Source organism: Pseudophryne corroboree, chromosome 5, assembly GCF_028390025.1.
Source record: "Pseudophryne corroboree isolate aPseCor3 chromosome 5, aPseCor3.hap2, whole genome shotgun sequence".
Classification (NCBI taxonomy): domain Eukaryota; kingdom Metazoa; phylum Chordata; class Amphibia; order Anura; family Myobatrachidae; genus Pseudophryne; species Pseudophryne corroboree.
Window position 1 is genome coordinate 1,098,919 of NC_086448.1, and position 15,837 is coordinate 1,114,755.

General features: G+C 50.0%; 1 protein-coding gene across 1 annotated transcript in view; it reads left to right on the forward strand.

The window, feature by feature from the left end:
• The window catches only part of TONSL (tonsoku like, DNA repair protein), a 90,397-nt gene that overhangs the window by 38,742 nt on the left and 35,818 nt on the right, over positions 1–15,837 (forward strand). Inside the window, exons 8-10 of the mRNA XM_063924730.1 lie at positions 730–791; positions 935–1,024; positions 10,147–10,219. Of these exons, the coding sequence (XP_063780800.1) occupies positions 730–791; positions 935–1,024; positions 10,147–10,219 (225 nt within the window). The remainder of the gene's footprint in view (positions 1–729; positions 792–934; positions 1,025–10,146; positions 10,220–15,837) is intronic.

Here is a 15,837-nt window from a genome sequence, read left to right on the forward strand (position 1 = left end):
AGACCGCGTGCGGCTGCCGCGTTTACTGCACTTATTTATATGAACTGAAATTTAAAGCAGCTTATTAGCACTTAGTGTACAAATATTAATATATATATATACACAGTTACACACACAGTACTGTTTTGGGGGTGGGGGGGTCTCAGATATATTGTGAGCACTGTAATAAGGCCTCATCACTGTCCTTGGTCTGATAGACGTCTTATCTGGAGCTTTTATACCTCCGTGGGAATGTAGTGTAGCACCATCAGGTGGTGGCGGTACACCGGGTACAAGCTCTGCAGATGTAAGCGGCTGCGGACGTCCTCCAGCCATTAACCCCTCGCACTGGTGTCACAATCCCCCATGGAGATTATTCTCCTCGGTGCGGCATCATAGTGTAATATTCCTGTACAGAAAAGGTCTAGGATAACCCTACGTGTGCTGGACGATGACGTAGCGAGTGACGTGACCCTCACAGCACTGGCAGCTTCTACATGAATAGGGATTGAGGGTGACGTTAGGGGTTCTTCTCTCCGCCATCCGTCTGCACCACACAGGGTATTGGGAGTGTGTCTATTACTCACAATGCACCAATAACTGGGGACGGACATCATCGGGGGGAGGGGGGGCTGCTGCCCCCTTCCTCCGGCTTATCCTCACATCCCAGGAACTTCCTGCCGTGTGACACAGATCAGGCTCCGCCCTGACCGCCATCTGTTCCGTGATGTGTATATCCCTGTGTTGCAGAAGACGAGGAGGATCTGGAAGGATACGCAAAGTCTGTCCCAGGGAAGAGAAGAGTGAATCAGGTGAGTGGAGGCCGGCCCTCTGTAGATGGAGCTGGGCAGGTTCTAACACCAAGGCCTGACCACCAACTGTAATAATCTCTGACAGAATAGACTGTCAGCTCATCAGTCAAGGCCTAGTTACTGATTTTATCTTTTTTTCTCAGTGGAACCGTCGTAATGAGAAGGGGGAGACTGTCCTGCACAGGGCCTGTATTGAGGGGAACGTGAAGCTGGTCCAGAGCCTGTTGGATAAGGTATGACTGATCATATTGTATATGGTATTCCGCCATGACGGCTGGCTGGGTGTCACTGTATTGTATATGGCGTTCCCCTATGACTAGGGCTGGGTGTCGCTGTATTGCATATGGCGTTACCCTATGACGAGAGCTGGGTGTCACTGTATTGTATATGGCGTTCCCCTATGACTAGGGCTGGGTGTCGCTGTATTGCATACGGCGTTCCGCCATGACGGCTGGCTGGGTGTCACTGTATTGTATATGGCATTCACCTATGACTGGGGCTGGGTGTCACTGTATTGTATATGGCATTCCGTTATGACGGCTGGCTGGGTGTCGCTGTATTGTATGTGGCATTCCGCCATGACGAGGGCTGGGTGTCACTGTATTGTATATGGCGTTCCCCTATGGTGAGGGCTGGGTGTCACTGTATTGTATATGGCGTTCCCCTATGGCGAGGGCTGGGTGTCGCTGTATTGTATATGGCGTTCCCCTATGACGAGGGCTGGGTGTCACTGTATTGTATATGGCGTTCCCCTATGACGAGGGCTGGGTGTCACTGTATTGTATATGGCGTTCCCCTATGACGAGGGCTGGGTGTCACTGTATTGTATATGGCGTTCCCCTATGGCGAGGGCTGGGTGTCATTGTATTGTATATGGCGTTCCCCTATGGCGAGGGCTGGGTGTCGCTGTATTGCATATGGCGTTACCCTATGACGAGAGCTGGGTGTCACTATTGTATATGGTGTTCCCCTATGACAAGGGCTGGGTGTCGCTGTATTGCATATGGCGTTCCGCCATGACGGCTGGCTGGGTGTCACTGTATTGTATATGGCGTTCCCCTATGACGAGGGCTGGGTGTCACTGTATTGTATATGGCGTTCCCCTATGGCGAGGGCTGGGTGTCGCTGTATTGTATATGGCGTTCCCCTATGACGAGGGCTGGGTGTCGCTGTATTGTATATGGCGTTCCCCTATGACGAGAGCTGGGTGTCACTGTATTGTATATGGCGTTCCCCTATGACTAGGGCTGGGTGTCGCTGTATTGCATACGGCGTTCCGCCATGACGGCTGGCTGGGTGTCACTGTATTGTATATGGCGTTCACCTATGACTGGGGCTGGGTGTCACTGTATTGTATATGGCATTCCGTTATGACGGCTGGCTGGGTGTCGCTGTATTGTATGTGGCATTCCGCCATGACGAGGGCTGGGTGTCACTGTATTGTATATGGCGTTCCCCTATGGCGAGGGCTGGGTGTCACTGTATTGTATATGGCGTTCCCCTATGGCGAGGGCTGGGTGTCGCTGTATTGTATATGGCGTTCCCCTATGACGAGGGCTGGGTGTCACTGTATTGTATATGGCGTTCCCCTATGACGAGGGCTGGGTGTCACTGTATTGTATATGGCGTTCCCCTATGACGAGGGCTGGGTGTCACTGTATTGTATATGGCGTTCCCCTATGGCGAGGGCTGGGTGTCATTGTATTGTATATGGCGTTCCCCTATGGCGAGGGCTGGGTGTCGCTGTATTGCATATGGCGTTACCCTATGACGAGAGCTGGGTGTCACTATTGTATATGGTGTTCCCCTATGACAAGGGCTGGGTGTCGCTGTATTGCATATGGCGTTCCGCCATGACTGCTGGCTGGGTGTCACTGTATTGTATATGGCGTTCCCCTATGATGAGGGCTGGGTGTCACTGTATTGTATATGGCGTTCCCCTATGGCGAGGGCTGGGTGTCACTGTATTGTATATGGCGTTCCCCTATGACAAGGGCTGGGTGTCGCTGTATTGCATATGGCGTTCCCCTATGACTAGGGCTTGGTGTTGCTGTATTGTATATGGCATTCCGCCATGACGGCTGGCTGGGTGTCGCTGTATTTATGGCGTTCCCCTATGACTGGGGCTGGGTGTCACTGTATTGTATATGGCGTTCCCCTATGGCGAGGGCTGGGTGTCACTGTATTGTATATGGCGTTCCGCTATGGCGAGGGCTGGGTGTCACTGTATTGTATATGGCGTTCCCCTATGACGAGGGCTGGGTGTCACTGTATTGTATATGGCGTTCCCCTATGACTAGGGCTGGGTGTCGCTGTATTGTATATGGCGTTCCCCTATGACTAGGGCTGGGTGTCACTGTATTGTATATGGCGTTCCCCTATGGCGAGGGCTGGGTGTCACTGTATTGTATATGGCGTTCCCCTATGGCGAGGGCTGGGTGTCACTGTATTGTATATGGCGTTCCCCTATGACGAGGGCTGGGTGTCACTGTATTGTATATGGCGTTCCCCTATGACTAGGGCTGGGTGTCGCTGTATTGTATATGGCGTTCCCCTATGACGAGGGCTGGGTGTCGCTGTATTGCATATGGCGTTCCCCTATGACTGGGGCTGGGTGTTGCTGTATTGTATGTGGCATTCCGCCATGACGGCTGGCTGGGTGTCGCTGTATTTATGGCGTTCCCCTATGACTGGGGCTGGGTGTCACTGTATTGTATATGGCGTTCCCCTATGGCGAGGGCTGGGTGTCACTGTATTGTATATGGCGTTCCCCTATGGCTAGGGCTGGGTGTCACTGTATTGTATATGGCGTTCCCCTATGGCGAGGGCTGGGTGTCACTGTATTGTATATGGCGTTCCCCTATGACAAGGGCTGGGTGTCACTGTATTGCATATGGCGTTCCCCTATGACTGGGGCTGGGTGTTGCTGTATTGTATGTGGCATTCCGCCATGACGGCTGGCTGGGTGTCGCTGTATTTATGGCGTTCCCCTATGACTGGGGCTGGGTGTCACTGTATTGTATATGGCGTTCCCCTATGGCGAGGGCTGGGTGTCACTGTATTGTATATGGCGTTCCCCTATGGCTAGGGCTGGGTGTCACTGTATTGTATATGGCGTTCCCCTATGGCGAGGGCTGGGTGTCACTGTATTGTATATGGCATTCCCCGATGGCGAGGGCTGGGTGTCGCTGTATTATATATGGCATTTTCCTGTGATGAGGACTGTGTGTCGCTGTATTGTATGTGGCGTACCCCCGTGACGAGGGCTGGATGTTACTGTATTGTATATTTATTATTTTCTCTGACGTCCTAGTGGATGCTGGGTACTCCGTAAGGACCATGGGGTATAGACGGGCTCCGCAGGAGACTGGGCACTCTTAAAAGAAAGATTAGGTACTATATCTGGTGTGCACTGGCTCCTCCCTCTATGCCCCTCCTCCAGACCTCAGTTAGTATCTGTGCCCGGCCAGAGCTGGATGCAAACTAGGGGCTCTCCTGAGCTTCCTAGAAAAGAAAGTATTTGTTAGGTTTTTTATTTTCAGTGAGATCTGCTGGCAACAGACTCACTGCTACGTGGGACTGAGGGGAGAGAAGCGAACCTACCTGCTTACAGCTAGCTTGTGCTTCTTAGGCTACTGGACACCATTAGCTCCAGAGGGATCGAACACAGGCCCAGTCCTCGGTCGTCCGGTCCCGGAGCCGCGCCGCCGTCCCCCTTGCAGAGCCAGAAGAACGAAGAGAAGTTGAAAATCGGCGGCTGAAGACTCCTGTCTTCATTAAGGTAGCGCACAGCACTGCAGCTGTGCGCCATTGCTCCCTTAGCACACCACACACTCCGGTCACTGATGGGTGCAGGGCAGCAATTAGATTACCTTACTTGGCGAAAAGCACATAATACAGTCTGATAAACTGTATATGTGCATTAACCCCCGCCATTAAAGTACATAAAAGGACAGAAGCCCGCCGCTGAGGGGGCCGGGCCTTCTTCCTCGGCACACCGACGCCATTTTCTCTTCACAGCTCAGCTGGAAGGAAGCTCCCCAGGCTCTCCCCTGCAGTATCCTGGTACACAAAGGGTAAAAAAAGAGAGGGGGGGCACATAAATTTAGGCGCAAAACTGTGTATATAAGCTGCTATAGGGGAAAAATCACTCAGTATAGTGTACATCCCTGTATTATATAGCGCTGTGGTGTGTGCTGGCATACTCTCTCTCTGTCTCTCCAAAAGGCCTTGTGGGGGAACTGTCTTCAAATAGAGCATCCCCTGTGTGTGTGGTGTGTCGGTACGTGTGTGTCGACATGTCTGAGGTAAAAGGCTCCCCTAAGGAGGAGATAGGGCAAATATGTGTGTGAGAGGGTGTCTCCGTCGACAACGCCGACACCTGTTTGGATATGTGTAAGTGCTGAGGTAAAATTATTGCACGAAAGGTTAGGGAACAGAAAGGAAATCTACCCTGGTCTGTCCCTATGTCACAGAGTCCTTCAGAGTCTCTCTATGTTCACTATCCAAAATAACAAAGTATCGACACGGAGTTTAACTCCACTGTCGACTACGATAATGCAAAGTTACAGCCAAGAGGGCTAAAAGATATTCAATATATGATTATTGGAATAAAAGATGATTTGCATATCACTGATGACTCATCTGTCCCTGACACGAGAGTACACATGTTAAGGGGAAGAATGCTGAGGTAAATTTCCCTCCTCTCATGAAGAAAAAGAGCGGGAATCTCCAGACAAGAGACGGCAGCTTCCCACAAGAGAATTCTCAGGCTGTATCCTTTCCCCACTAGGGCCAGGATGTGTTGAGAATCTTCCCCTAGGGTGTCCTGTTTGCACAGAAGGTAGCACTAGCTATTCTCAGGGATCCTGCAGATAGTGTGCACATTCTAGTATACTACCCAGACCGGCGATTGTGTCGGCATGGGTTTATAGCGCTGTGGCAGCGTGGACAGGTACCTTATCAGCAGAGATTGAGACCCTAGTATGCATATAAATATTTTAAGATGCTGTCTTAAGTGATAGATATGTAATTATAAAGCATGCCCAAAGGGACATGAGTATACTGGGTCCTAGAGACAAAAGCTATGTCGATTTCTGCTTAACGTGTCCTGTAGAATATACATTGGACAGATGATGCCGATTTAAGAGGCATATGGAAGGCTGAGGATTGTGTGGAGAAAGGTTCTCGGGCCTGGTCTCCACAGCTATAGCTGGTAATTCTGATATTTTGCCTTATATTCCTGTACAGCCTAGGAAAGCACGACATTATTAAATGCAGCTTTTCGAATAAAGAAACAAGAAAGTCCGAGGTGCGTCCTTTCTTGTCAGAGCCGGGGGCAGAGGAAAGAAGCTGTACAACACAGCTAGTCCCCAGGAACAGAAGTCCTCCCCGGCCTCTACAAAAATCCACCGCATGTCGCTGGGGCTCCACAGGCGGAGCTAGACCCGGTGGGGACACGCCTTCGTAAGTTCAGCCACAAGTGGGTTCACTCCCTGTTAGATCCCTGGGCAATAGAAATTGTATCGCAGGGATACAGGCTGGACTGTGAGAAGATGCCCCCTCACCGAGGACCCGGCGGGCTTCCCCCCAAGAGAGGGAGCCAGTGTTAACTGCAATTCGTAAATTGTATCTTCAACAGGTGGTGGTCAAGGGTCCCCTCCTTCAACAAGAGGGTGTTATTATTTGAACATGTTATAATCCCGAAACCAGACGGTTCGGTTAGACCCATATTGAATTAAAATCCCTGAACATGTACCTGAAAAGGTTCAGGTTCAAGATGGAATCGCTAAGAGCGGTCATTGCAAGCCTGAAATGAATCGGGACATAAGGGATGCATACCTTCGTGTCCCCATTTATCCACCTCATCAGGCGTACCTCAGAATTGCGGTACGGGATTGTCATTACCAATTTCACCAAGGTAATGGCGGATATGATCGTGCTCCTGCGGAAGCAAGGTGTCACTATTATCACATACTTGGATGATCTCCTCATAAAAGCGAGATCAAGAGAGCAGTTGCTGAACAGCGTATCACTTTCTCTGGAAGTGAAACGGCAACACGACTGGATTCTATATATTCCAAAGTCGCAGTTGGTTCCTACAGCTCATCTGCCTCGCCGAGGCATGATCCTAGACACAGACCAGAAGAGGGTTTATCTCCCGATAGAGAGAGCTCAGGAGCTCATGACACTGGTCAGGAATCCATTGAAAACCAAAACAGGTGTCAGTGCATCGCTGCGCTCGAGTCCTGGGAAGGATGATGGCATCATACGAGGCCATCCCCTTCGGCTGGTTCCATGCAAGGACAATGGAACTTACTGGACAAGTGGTCCGGATCACATCTTCAGATGCATCGGTTAATCACCATATCCCCCAGCGCCAGGGTGTCTCTCCTGTGGTGGCTGCGGAGTGCTCACCTTCTCGAGGGCCGCAGATTCGGCATTCAGGACTGGGTCCTGGTGACCACGGATGCAAGCCTCCGAGGGTGGGGGGCAGTTACACAGGGAAGAAAATTCCAAGGTTTGTGGTCAAGCCAACAGACTTGCCTTCACATCAATATCCTGGAACTAAGGGCCATATACAACGCCCTAAGTCAAGCGGAGTTCCTGCTTCGCGACCAACCGGTTCAGATCCAGTCAGACCGCAGGGGCTCATGTAAACCGCCAGGGCGGCACAAGGAACCTCCACCCGGGAAAGTGGTGACTTCATCAGGAAGTCTTCACGCAGTTTTGCAAATTGATGGAAACTGCCTCAGGTGGACTATATGGCGTCCCACCTCAATAAAAAGATAAAAAAGGTTTTACGCTGGGTCAAGGGACTCTCAGGCGATATCTGTGGTCGCACTAGTAACACCGTGGGTGTTCCAGTCGGTCTATATATTCCCTCCTCTTCCTCTCAGACCCAAGGGCTGAGAATTGTAATAAACGGAGGAGTGTGAACAATGTTCTTTGCTCCGGATTGGCCAAGAAGGACTCGGTACCCGGAACTGCAAGAAATGCTCTCAGAGGACCCATGGCCTCTGCCTCTCAGTCAGGACATGTTGCAACAGGGACCTTGTCTGATCCAAGACTTACCGCGGCTGCGTTGGACGGCATGGCGGTTGAACGCCGGATCCTAGCGGAAAAGGGCATTCCGGATGCAGTTATTCCTACGCTGATAAAGGCTAGGAAAGACGTGACAGCAAGACTTTTTCCACTGTATATGGCGAAAATAGGTTACTTGGTGTGTGGCCGGGAAGGCCCTACAGAGGAATTCCAGGGGGGTCGATTCCTGCACTTCCTAAAGTCAGGAGTGACTATGGGCCTAAAATTAGGATCCATAAAGGCCAAGATTTCGGCCCTATCCCTTTTTCTCTCAAAAAGAACTGGCTTCACTGCCTGAAGTTCGGACGTTGTTACAGGGGTGCTGCATATTCAGCCCCTTTTGCGTCTCCAGTGGCACCTTGGGATCTTAACGTGTGTTGGATTCCTAAAATCCCACTGGTTTGAGCCACTTAAGACCGTGGAGCTAAAATATCTCACGTGGAAAGTGGTTATGCTTTTGGCCTTAGCTTGGACTAGGCGTGTGTCAGAATTGGCGGCTTTGTCATGTAAAAGCCCTTATCTGATCTTCCATATGGAAAGGGCAGAATGGAGGACTCGTCCCCAATTTCTCCCTAAGGTGGTATCATCGTTTCATTTGAACCAACCTATTGTGGTGCCTGCGGCTACTAGGGACTTGGAGGATTCCAAGTTGCTGGACGTAGTCCGGGCCCTGAAACTTTATGTTTCTAGGACGGCTAGAGTCAGAAAAACTGACTCGCTATTTATCCTGCATGCACCCAACAAGCTGGGTGCTCCTGCTTCAAAGCAGACTATTGCTCGCTGGATCTGTAGCACGATTCAGCTTGCACATTCTGCGGCTGGACTGCTGCATCCTAAATTAGTAAAAGCCCATTCCACGAGGAAGGTGGGCTCTTCTTGGGCGGCTGCCCGAGGGGTCTCGGCTTTACAACTTTGCCGAGCTGCTACTTGGTCGGGTTCAAACACTTTTGCAAAATTCTACAAGTTTGATACCCTGGCTGAGGAGGACCTTGTGTTTGCTCATTCGGTGCTGCAGAGTCATCCGCACTCTCCCGCCCGTTTGGGAGCTTTGGTATAATCCCCATGGTCCTTACGGAGTACCCAGCATCCACTAGGACGTCAGAGAAAATAAGAATTTACTCACCGATAATTCTATTTCTCGTAGTCCGTAGTGGATGCTGGGAGCCCGTCCCAAGTGCGGACTCTCTGCAATACATGTATATAGTTATTGCTTAACTAAAGGGTTATTGTATGAGCCATCTGTTGAGAGAGGCTCAGTTATTGTTCATACTGTTAACTGGGTATAGTTATCACGAGTTGTACGGTGTGATTGGTGTGGCTGGTATGAGTCTTACCCTGGATTCCAAATCCTTTCCTAGTAATGTCAGCTCTTCCGGGCACAGTTTCCCTAACTGAGGTCTGGAGGAGGGGCATAGAGGGAGGAGCCAGTGCACACCAGATATAGTACCTAATCTTTCTTTTAAGAGTGCCCAGTCTCCTGCGGAGCCCGTCTATACCCCATGGTCCTTACGGAGTACCCAGCATCCACTACGGACTACGAGAAATAGAATTACCGGTGAGTAAATTCTTATTTATTAACTGTTTATTTTGTTGCGCTTTACAATTGGAACAACAGTTATAGAACAAAACTAGGTAATAACAGAGATAGAGGTAGGAGGGCCCTGCTCACAAGCTTACACTCTATGATGGTCATTCCGACCAGTTCGCACGCAGCGGTTTATCGCTGCAGTGTGAATGGGTCCGGAATGCGCATGTGCGGCGGCCGCAGTGTGCGTGCGAGACGTTGCCCAGCGACGGGTTGCCGGCTTACGTCGCGTCTAACGAAGGAAGCGGTTGCAAAGCCGACCGCACAGAAAATTGACAGGAAGAAGGCGTTCCAGGGCGGACACGGACCCGTTGGCTGCCGTTTTCGGGGAGGGAGAAGAAAACGCAGGCGTGTCCAGGAGGGCGGATGTCTGACGTCAAAGCCGGGCCCAGCATCGCTGAGATCGTCGCACAGGGTAAGTATGTCCAGGCCTAGTCTACTTCTGCTTGATTTTTTTTTAGCTTAGCAGGGCTGCACAAGCGATCGCACCTCTGCTATGCTAAAATACACTCCCCCATAGGCGTGGACTAGTTGATCGCAGCAGCAGCTAAAAGTTGCTGGCTGCGATCAACTCTGAATGACCACCTATAGGGGAATAAGCATTGATACACAAGATAGATGCTATCTATTGCATAATGATCCAGTCATGTTGTATTTGGCATAATAATCCTATTTATTAAATTACAGGGGCACCCTCTGAATCCGCGAGATTACTGTGGATGGACACCCCTTCATGAGGCCTGCAACCATGGTCACCTGGGTGAGTCACGGTGGCGTATGATACCTATTTCTCCTTCCACTGGGGACACTGGAGCTGTGGGTATAGATAGTGGTGAGTGGATCCTGGCACTTTACACTTGAACTTGCTTGAGCAGGGCTACTCCACCTATATACCCCAAATATACCTGTGCCTACCTTATCCTCAGTTTAAGTGCTTGTTGGGGATGGGCACCTAATGGCAATAGGGAGGCCTCCCAGTTCCAGCCTTAACTGGACCTTCAAGAGTTCAGAGGACAGGGAGTCAGACAGATAGGTATAGTAATGGAGCAGAAGCTTCTTTGGAATGGTGAACTTCCTTAGTTGCCTGAGAAAGATCAACCTCTGTTGCGCTTTCCTGACAGTGGCGTTGGGCCCCCATTTAAGCTCCCGGGAGATTGTGGTCCCCAGGCGTCCACTAGCGATACCACACTGTCAGCAGTCGTTAGCGTAGGTGCACTAGCTGACTTGCTGAGGTCAACTATCATCTCAATAGTTTTGATGGGGTTGAGCTCAAGGTTGTGTCAGGGCCGAGTGTTTTTGTGAATCTGTTAACCCTGGACCAATCAAAGGTGTAGGTGCTGGGGTATGATGAAAGCAAGGAGGACGAAGAAAGTTCCGTTTCATATATTTATTAAAGGCAACAATTCCAGTAAGGTGTTAAATGACAATTATTAGTCACCATATATATACTGACGTATTGCAATGAATGGTATAATGATAAGCAGGAACAGTCTTAAAGATGCATTGAAGAAATGTTCATACAACTGAGATTAAACAGGCTTGTGAAGAATTGTCCAAATGAAGCAATGATTGGTGCCAAACTGTAAGGAGTGTAAACTGGATAGTGTAGACATAAAAGAATAACTGTAGAGACTTGTACTGAAGCTTAAAGGTTAAACTGGAAGGCTGTGAAGAATTGTCCTTGATTGCAGCAACAATGAAAATACAATACTGAATGGAATACTTGCAAGTTGTGAAGATAACACTTGAAGCACTGTGAAACTGCAGCAGACGACAATGGTGAAGAATGAGTTAAACTGAGAGCTGATTAAACGAGCACCTGAGTTTAGTAGAATCTTCCAAAGGCTGTGTGATTGAAGCAGGCAGACAGGGTAACCTCTTACAAGACTGGAAATCCACTTGTTGCCACTGGGAGAGCGATTGACTGACAGCACAGCAGGGAGCTGGTGGATCTTTTGCAGTGAAGGCTGCAGGCAGACCTCTGGGAGCGGAGGCGATATCCGGACCACTGGATTCACACAGAAAACCACGGAAAGAGCACAGAGCTAGGGTACAGATTAACTACAACAAAGCACTGGCTCAGAGTAACATAATCCCAGCCTACTTAAAGGCAGCACAAGCACAGGATTGGCTAACACTTACCCACATGTGTTTTACAAGTGCTCTCAGGTGCTCATTTGGTCTCCAACATGGCCACCTCCTATACTGCAGACACACAGCGGTGCCTTTGGCCATTTGGTCCCCGCACTCCCGGCTCCCAGAACCTGCATCACCTCTGCCGCTGACCACGCCGCGTCCCCCCATGGCCACACAGCACCGCGAGCGACCGCGCGCTGGCAACGGATTGACCCCAGAACCCGCAGAGGTGAGTGGTCGGTTCGTGACAGGTTGTTGTGGCTGCACCACTGGGCCAACCGGTCTACTTCCCGCCAGAGGAAAGATGGGTGGATCAGCCCGAGTCTAGGAACGTAAGGGGATCATCACTCTTGGGATGACGGTGGTCAGAATACCGACTGCGGCATCCAGAATGTTTCTTTTTCATCCACTAGGGGTCACTGGAGTACTCTTGGGATAAGGACGGCTTCCGCAGGAACAGGGCACTGAATATTTAAATTTAGAACACTCCACCCCTCCATATCCCAGAGTACCTCAGTGTTTTTTCTGTGCTCATCGTAGCAACAAGGCTTGTGTGGAGCTTCCACACTTCTTTTGAATAATTTTATTTTGATTTTTTATTTTGATTTTTTTAACATTTTCCACATTCCTTCCTCCCTTCCAATAGGCGTGGGTCCGGGATAGTGGAAGCTGCTAAAAGCAGCTCTGGCGTGTCGGTCCTCACTACAGAGCACCCTCACAGCCAAGTGCAGGCTACCTGCAGGAAAGGCTGGACGGAGCTTACAGAAGAAGCCCCGTCATAGCCCCTCACCACAGGCGTCCAGGTATGTTGGGGACGGGGCAGTCAGCTCACGCTGCCGCCCCGCTGTGTGCGGACACTGTATTGTGAAGCGCCGCCCGCCGCTATGTGAGCCGCCCGCCGCCGCTACCAGGACACCGCCGCTATGTGAGTCGCCCGCCGCCGCTACCAGGACACCGCAGCTATGCGAGCCGCCCGCCGCCGCTGATTGTGAGCGGATGCCGAACCCGCTCAGTCCCGCTGCTAACAGAGCCGCGCCGGCTGCACATAGCCGTCGCGCCACGGCTCTATGGAGAGCGCTCCCCGTATGCCCGTTCCCCGGCTCCCTCTACCATCGCTCCCCGGATGTAAGTTCCCCGGCTCTGTGTACCCGCTCCCCGCTGGAATAGACAGCGGTACACGGGGCGGGGGGGGGGGGGGGAGGGAGGAAGTCACACACAAGGGGGGAGAAGTGTGCCCATAGCAGCAGCAGTGTGAACGCTGCATGGGTTATTATTCCCAGGTTATATCTGTTTGCAAAAGTTATACCCTGTACTGTGTTTTAACTATAAGCATGGCATGGGGGCCATTTTAACCATGCTTCCTGTTCTTCCTGTTGTGATTCCAGAACGTTCCTGTCCTACATCTCTACTCCACCGGAGGCGCAGGGGTGTTAGTGGGAATTTGGGATCAGATTTCATATAGTACTGGCCACGTGCACTGCTCTTGGCCAGATATATATATATATATATATACAGCAGAAAAAAGGAGCGGCACTCAGCGTCTTGAAAATAGTTAGGTGTATTCAAAAAACACAGTAGTAAACTGTATTTTTGAATACACCTAACTATTTTCAAGACGCTGAGTGCCGCTCCTTTTTTCTGCTGTGTCGTATCCCTTTGGAAAAGGCACAAGCGCAGCATTGGGACTATCCAGGGAGTGCCAACTCATCCACTCTCCATATATATATATATATATATATATATATATATATATATATATATATATATATATATATATTATAGAGAGAGAGAGACACCTTAGTACTATTTTACTGAGACGTGCAAGTGTCTGTCTTTGTATATTGTGTGGTCTGTCTGCATAATGAGTAAGGCACCAGCAAAAACAAAAAAGCAGTTTCACTGCAATGTCTGTAAGACTACGAATACAATTTTGGCTCCGGTTTCAATGCCGGTGTCATCCCCGGACCCTCCATGGGCTATGCTAGCAGATGTCATGGCTGCATTGCAATCAGACTTGGCCGCCGCTCGACAAGAGCGGGAAGCGGCAAGATCTGAGTCTAGGGTGAGACCGCTAGAACTACCGGAGGGGTCTCAGCCTTGCCAAAAGTCCAAGTCCACTTTGGGTAGTAGGGATAAATTTCATTTGTCTTATGATTTACCAGTTTCTGCTATGTTGCATTCTGACGGTTCTGTGCCAGACCTCACTGCGCAAGATGAGGGTGAGGAGGGCGAAGTAGACCAGCAGCCAGATGGTGAATTTTTTGACAGCCCAGGCGTTGATAATCTCATCCGAGCGGTGCGTCAGTCTCTGAACTTTACTGAAACTGAGGAGCCTCTGACAAATGATGAAGTCGTCTTTCCTAAACGACAGAGAACTCCAATGTGTTTTCCTGTTTCGGAATCTCTTAATAAGATGTTACTGGAAACACGAAAGAATCCGGATAAACGGTTTTCTATACCTCGCAGATTTAAGTCTAGTTACCCGTTTCCAGAGTCTGTGACATGTACATGGGAGAATCCGCCAATGGTGGATTCGTCTGTGTCTAAACTTACAAAGAAATTAACCATACCAGTGCCAACTGCTACTACGCTTCAAGACCCTTCAGACCGTAAACTAGAAGCTATGCTAAAGTCCATGTATATAGCAGCAGGAGTGCTGCTGAGACCTGGCTTGGTTGGCATTTGGGTCACTAAGGCGCTAATTGTATGGATAACAGAACTCAAGTCTGGTCTACATGACGATCACCTTATACTTCTTGCTGATCAAATCTGTGAAGCTGCTGATTATCTATGTACAGCTTCTACTGATGTCTGTCAGCTCACTTCTCGCATTTCATCGTCGCTAGTTACAGCACGACGAGCACTCTGGCTGCGTTCTTCGCAAGCGGAGGCAGATGTCAAAAGAGGTATAGAGGCGTTGCCTTATGGTGGCGAGAAGTTGTTTGGTCCTGAATTGGACAAATGGATTTCTGAGGCCACGGGAGGAAAGTCTGTTTCTTACCAGTGCCTCCAACGGTACCTAGACGGAAATACTCTGGCCCGGCGTTAAAATCCTTTAGGCCTCAGCCTTTCGGGACCGTGGTAGAGGAACAGCCACGCCTTGTAGACGAGGTCGAGGGCGTGGTTTCCAACAAACCAACACCAGTCGTCAAGACGCTAAGGTCACCGACAAGCCAGTGGCATGACGGACTCCCAGCCCATCTTGGATCTCCACTTGTGGGAGCACGCCTTCAGACGTTCCAGTTGGCGTGGTTCCAGACGTCAACAGATGAGTGGATCCGCAATTTAGTGTTAAAAGGTTACAAAATTGAGTTCGACTGTCTCCCGCCACTGCGGTTTTTCAAGACAGGACTGCCTGTGTCGGACGACAAGAGGGCGGTTCTGCAAATTGCCATTCAGTCTCTGCTGGATTCAGCAGTTTTGATTCCGGTCCCTGTACACCAACAAAGTCAGGGTTATTATTCCAGTCTGTTTGTGGTACCAAAGCCGGCTGGCTCGGTCAGGCCAATATTGAACTTGAAGGGCCTCAATCAGTACGTCACTTACTACAGATTCAAGATGGAATCTCTGCGGTCAGTAATTGCAGGTTTAGAGCCACAGAAATTCATGATTGCGCTGGATCTCAAGGATGCGTACTTACACATTCCGATTTGGCCAGCTCATCAGAGGTTCTTGCGGTTTGCAATACGGCAGAACCATTACCAGTTTCAGGCTCTACCGTTTGGCCTATCGTCAGCGCCTCGGGTATTCACCAAAGTGATGTCTGTGATGATAGCTCATCTCAGATCCCTGGGAGTGATAATAGTTCCGTACTTGGACGATCTGCTCATCAAAGCTCCGTCTCAACATATGCTCCTCCAACAGGCGTTGCTAAACGTACAATGTACTAGTTCAGCACGGTTGGATTTTCAACTTCAAGAAATCACAATCTGATTCCGTCTCAACGACTTCAATTCCTAGGTATGATTCTCGATACGGTAAATCAAAGAATTTACCTACCACAACAGAAGGTACAGATTATTTGTCATCTGGTACAATTAGTGCTCAAGCCACGCACAGTCTCAGTACATTTGTGCATTCGCCTCTTAGGCACAATGGTGGCGGTTTTCGAGGCGCTTTAGTTCAGAAGATTTCACTCGCGTCCGTTTCAACTGGATGTGCTCGCACAGTGGTCGGGCTCGCATCTGCAGATTCACCACAGGGTGAGGTTGTCGCCAAGGGCCAGTGTATCTCTACTCTGGT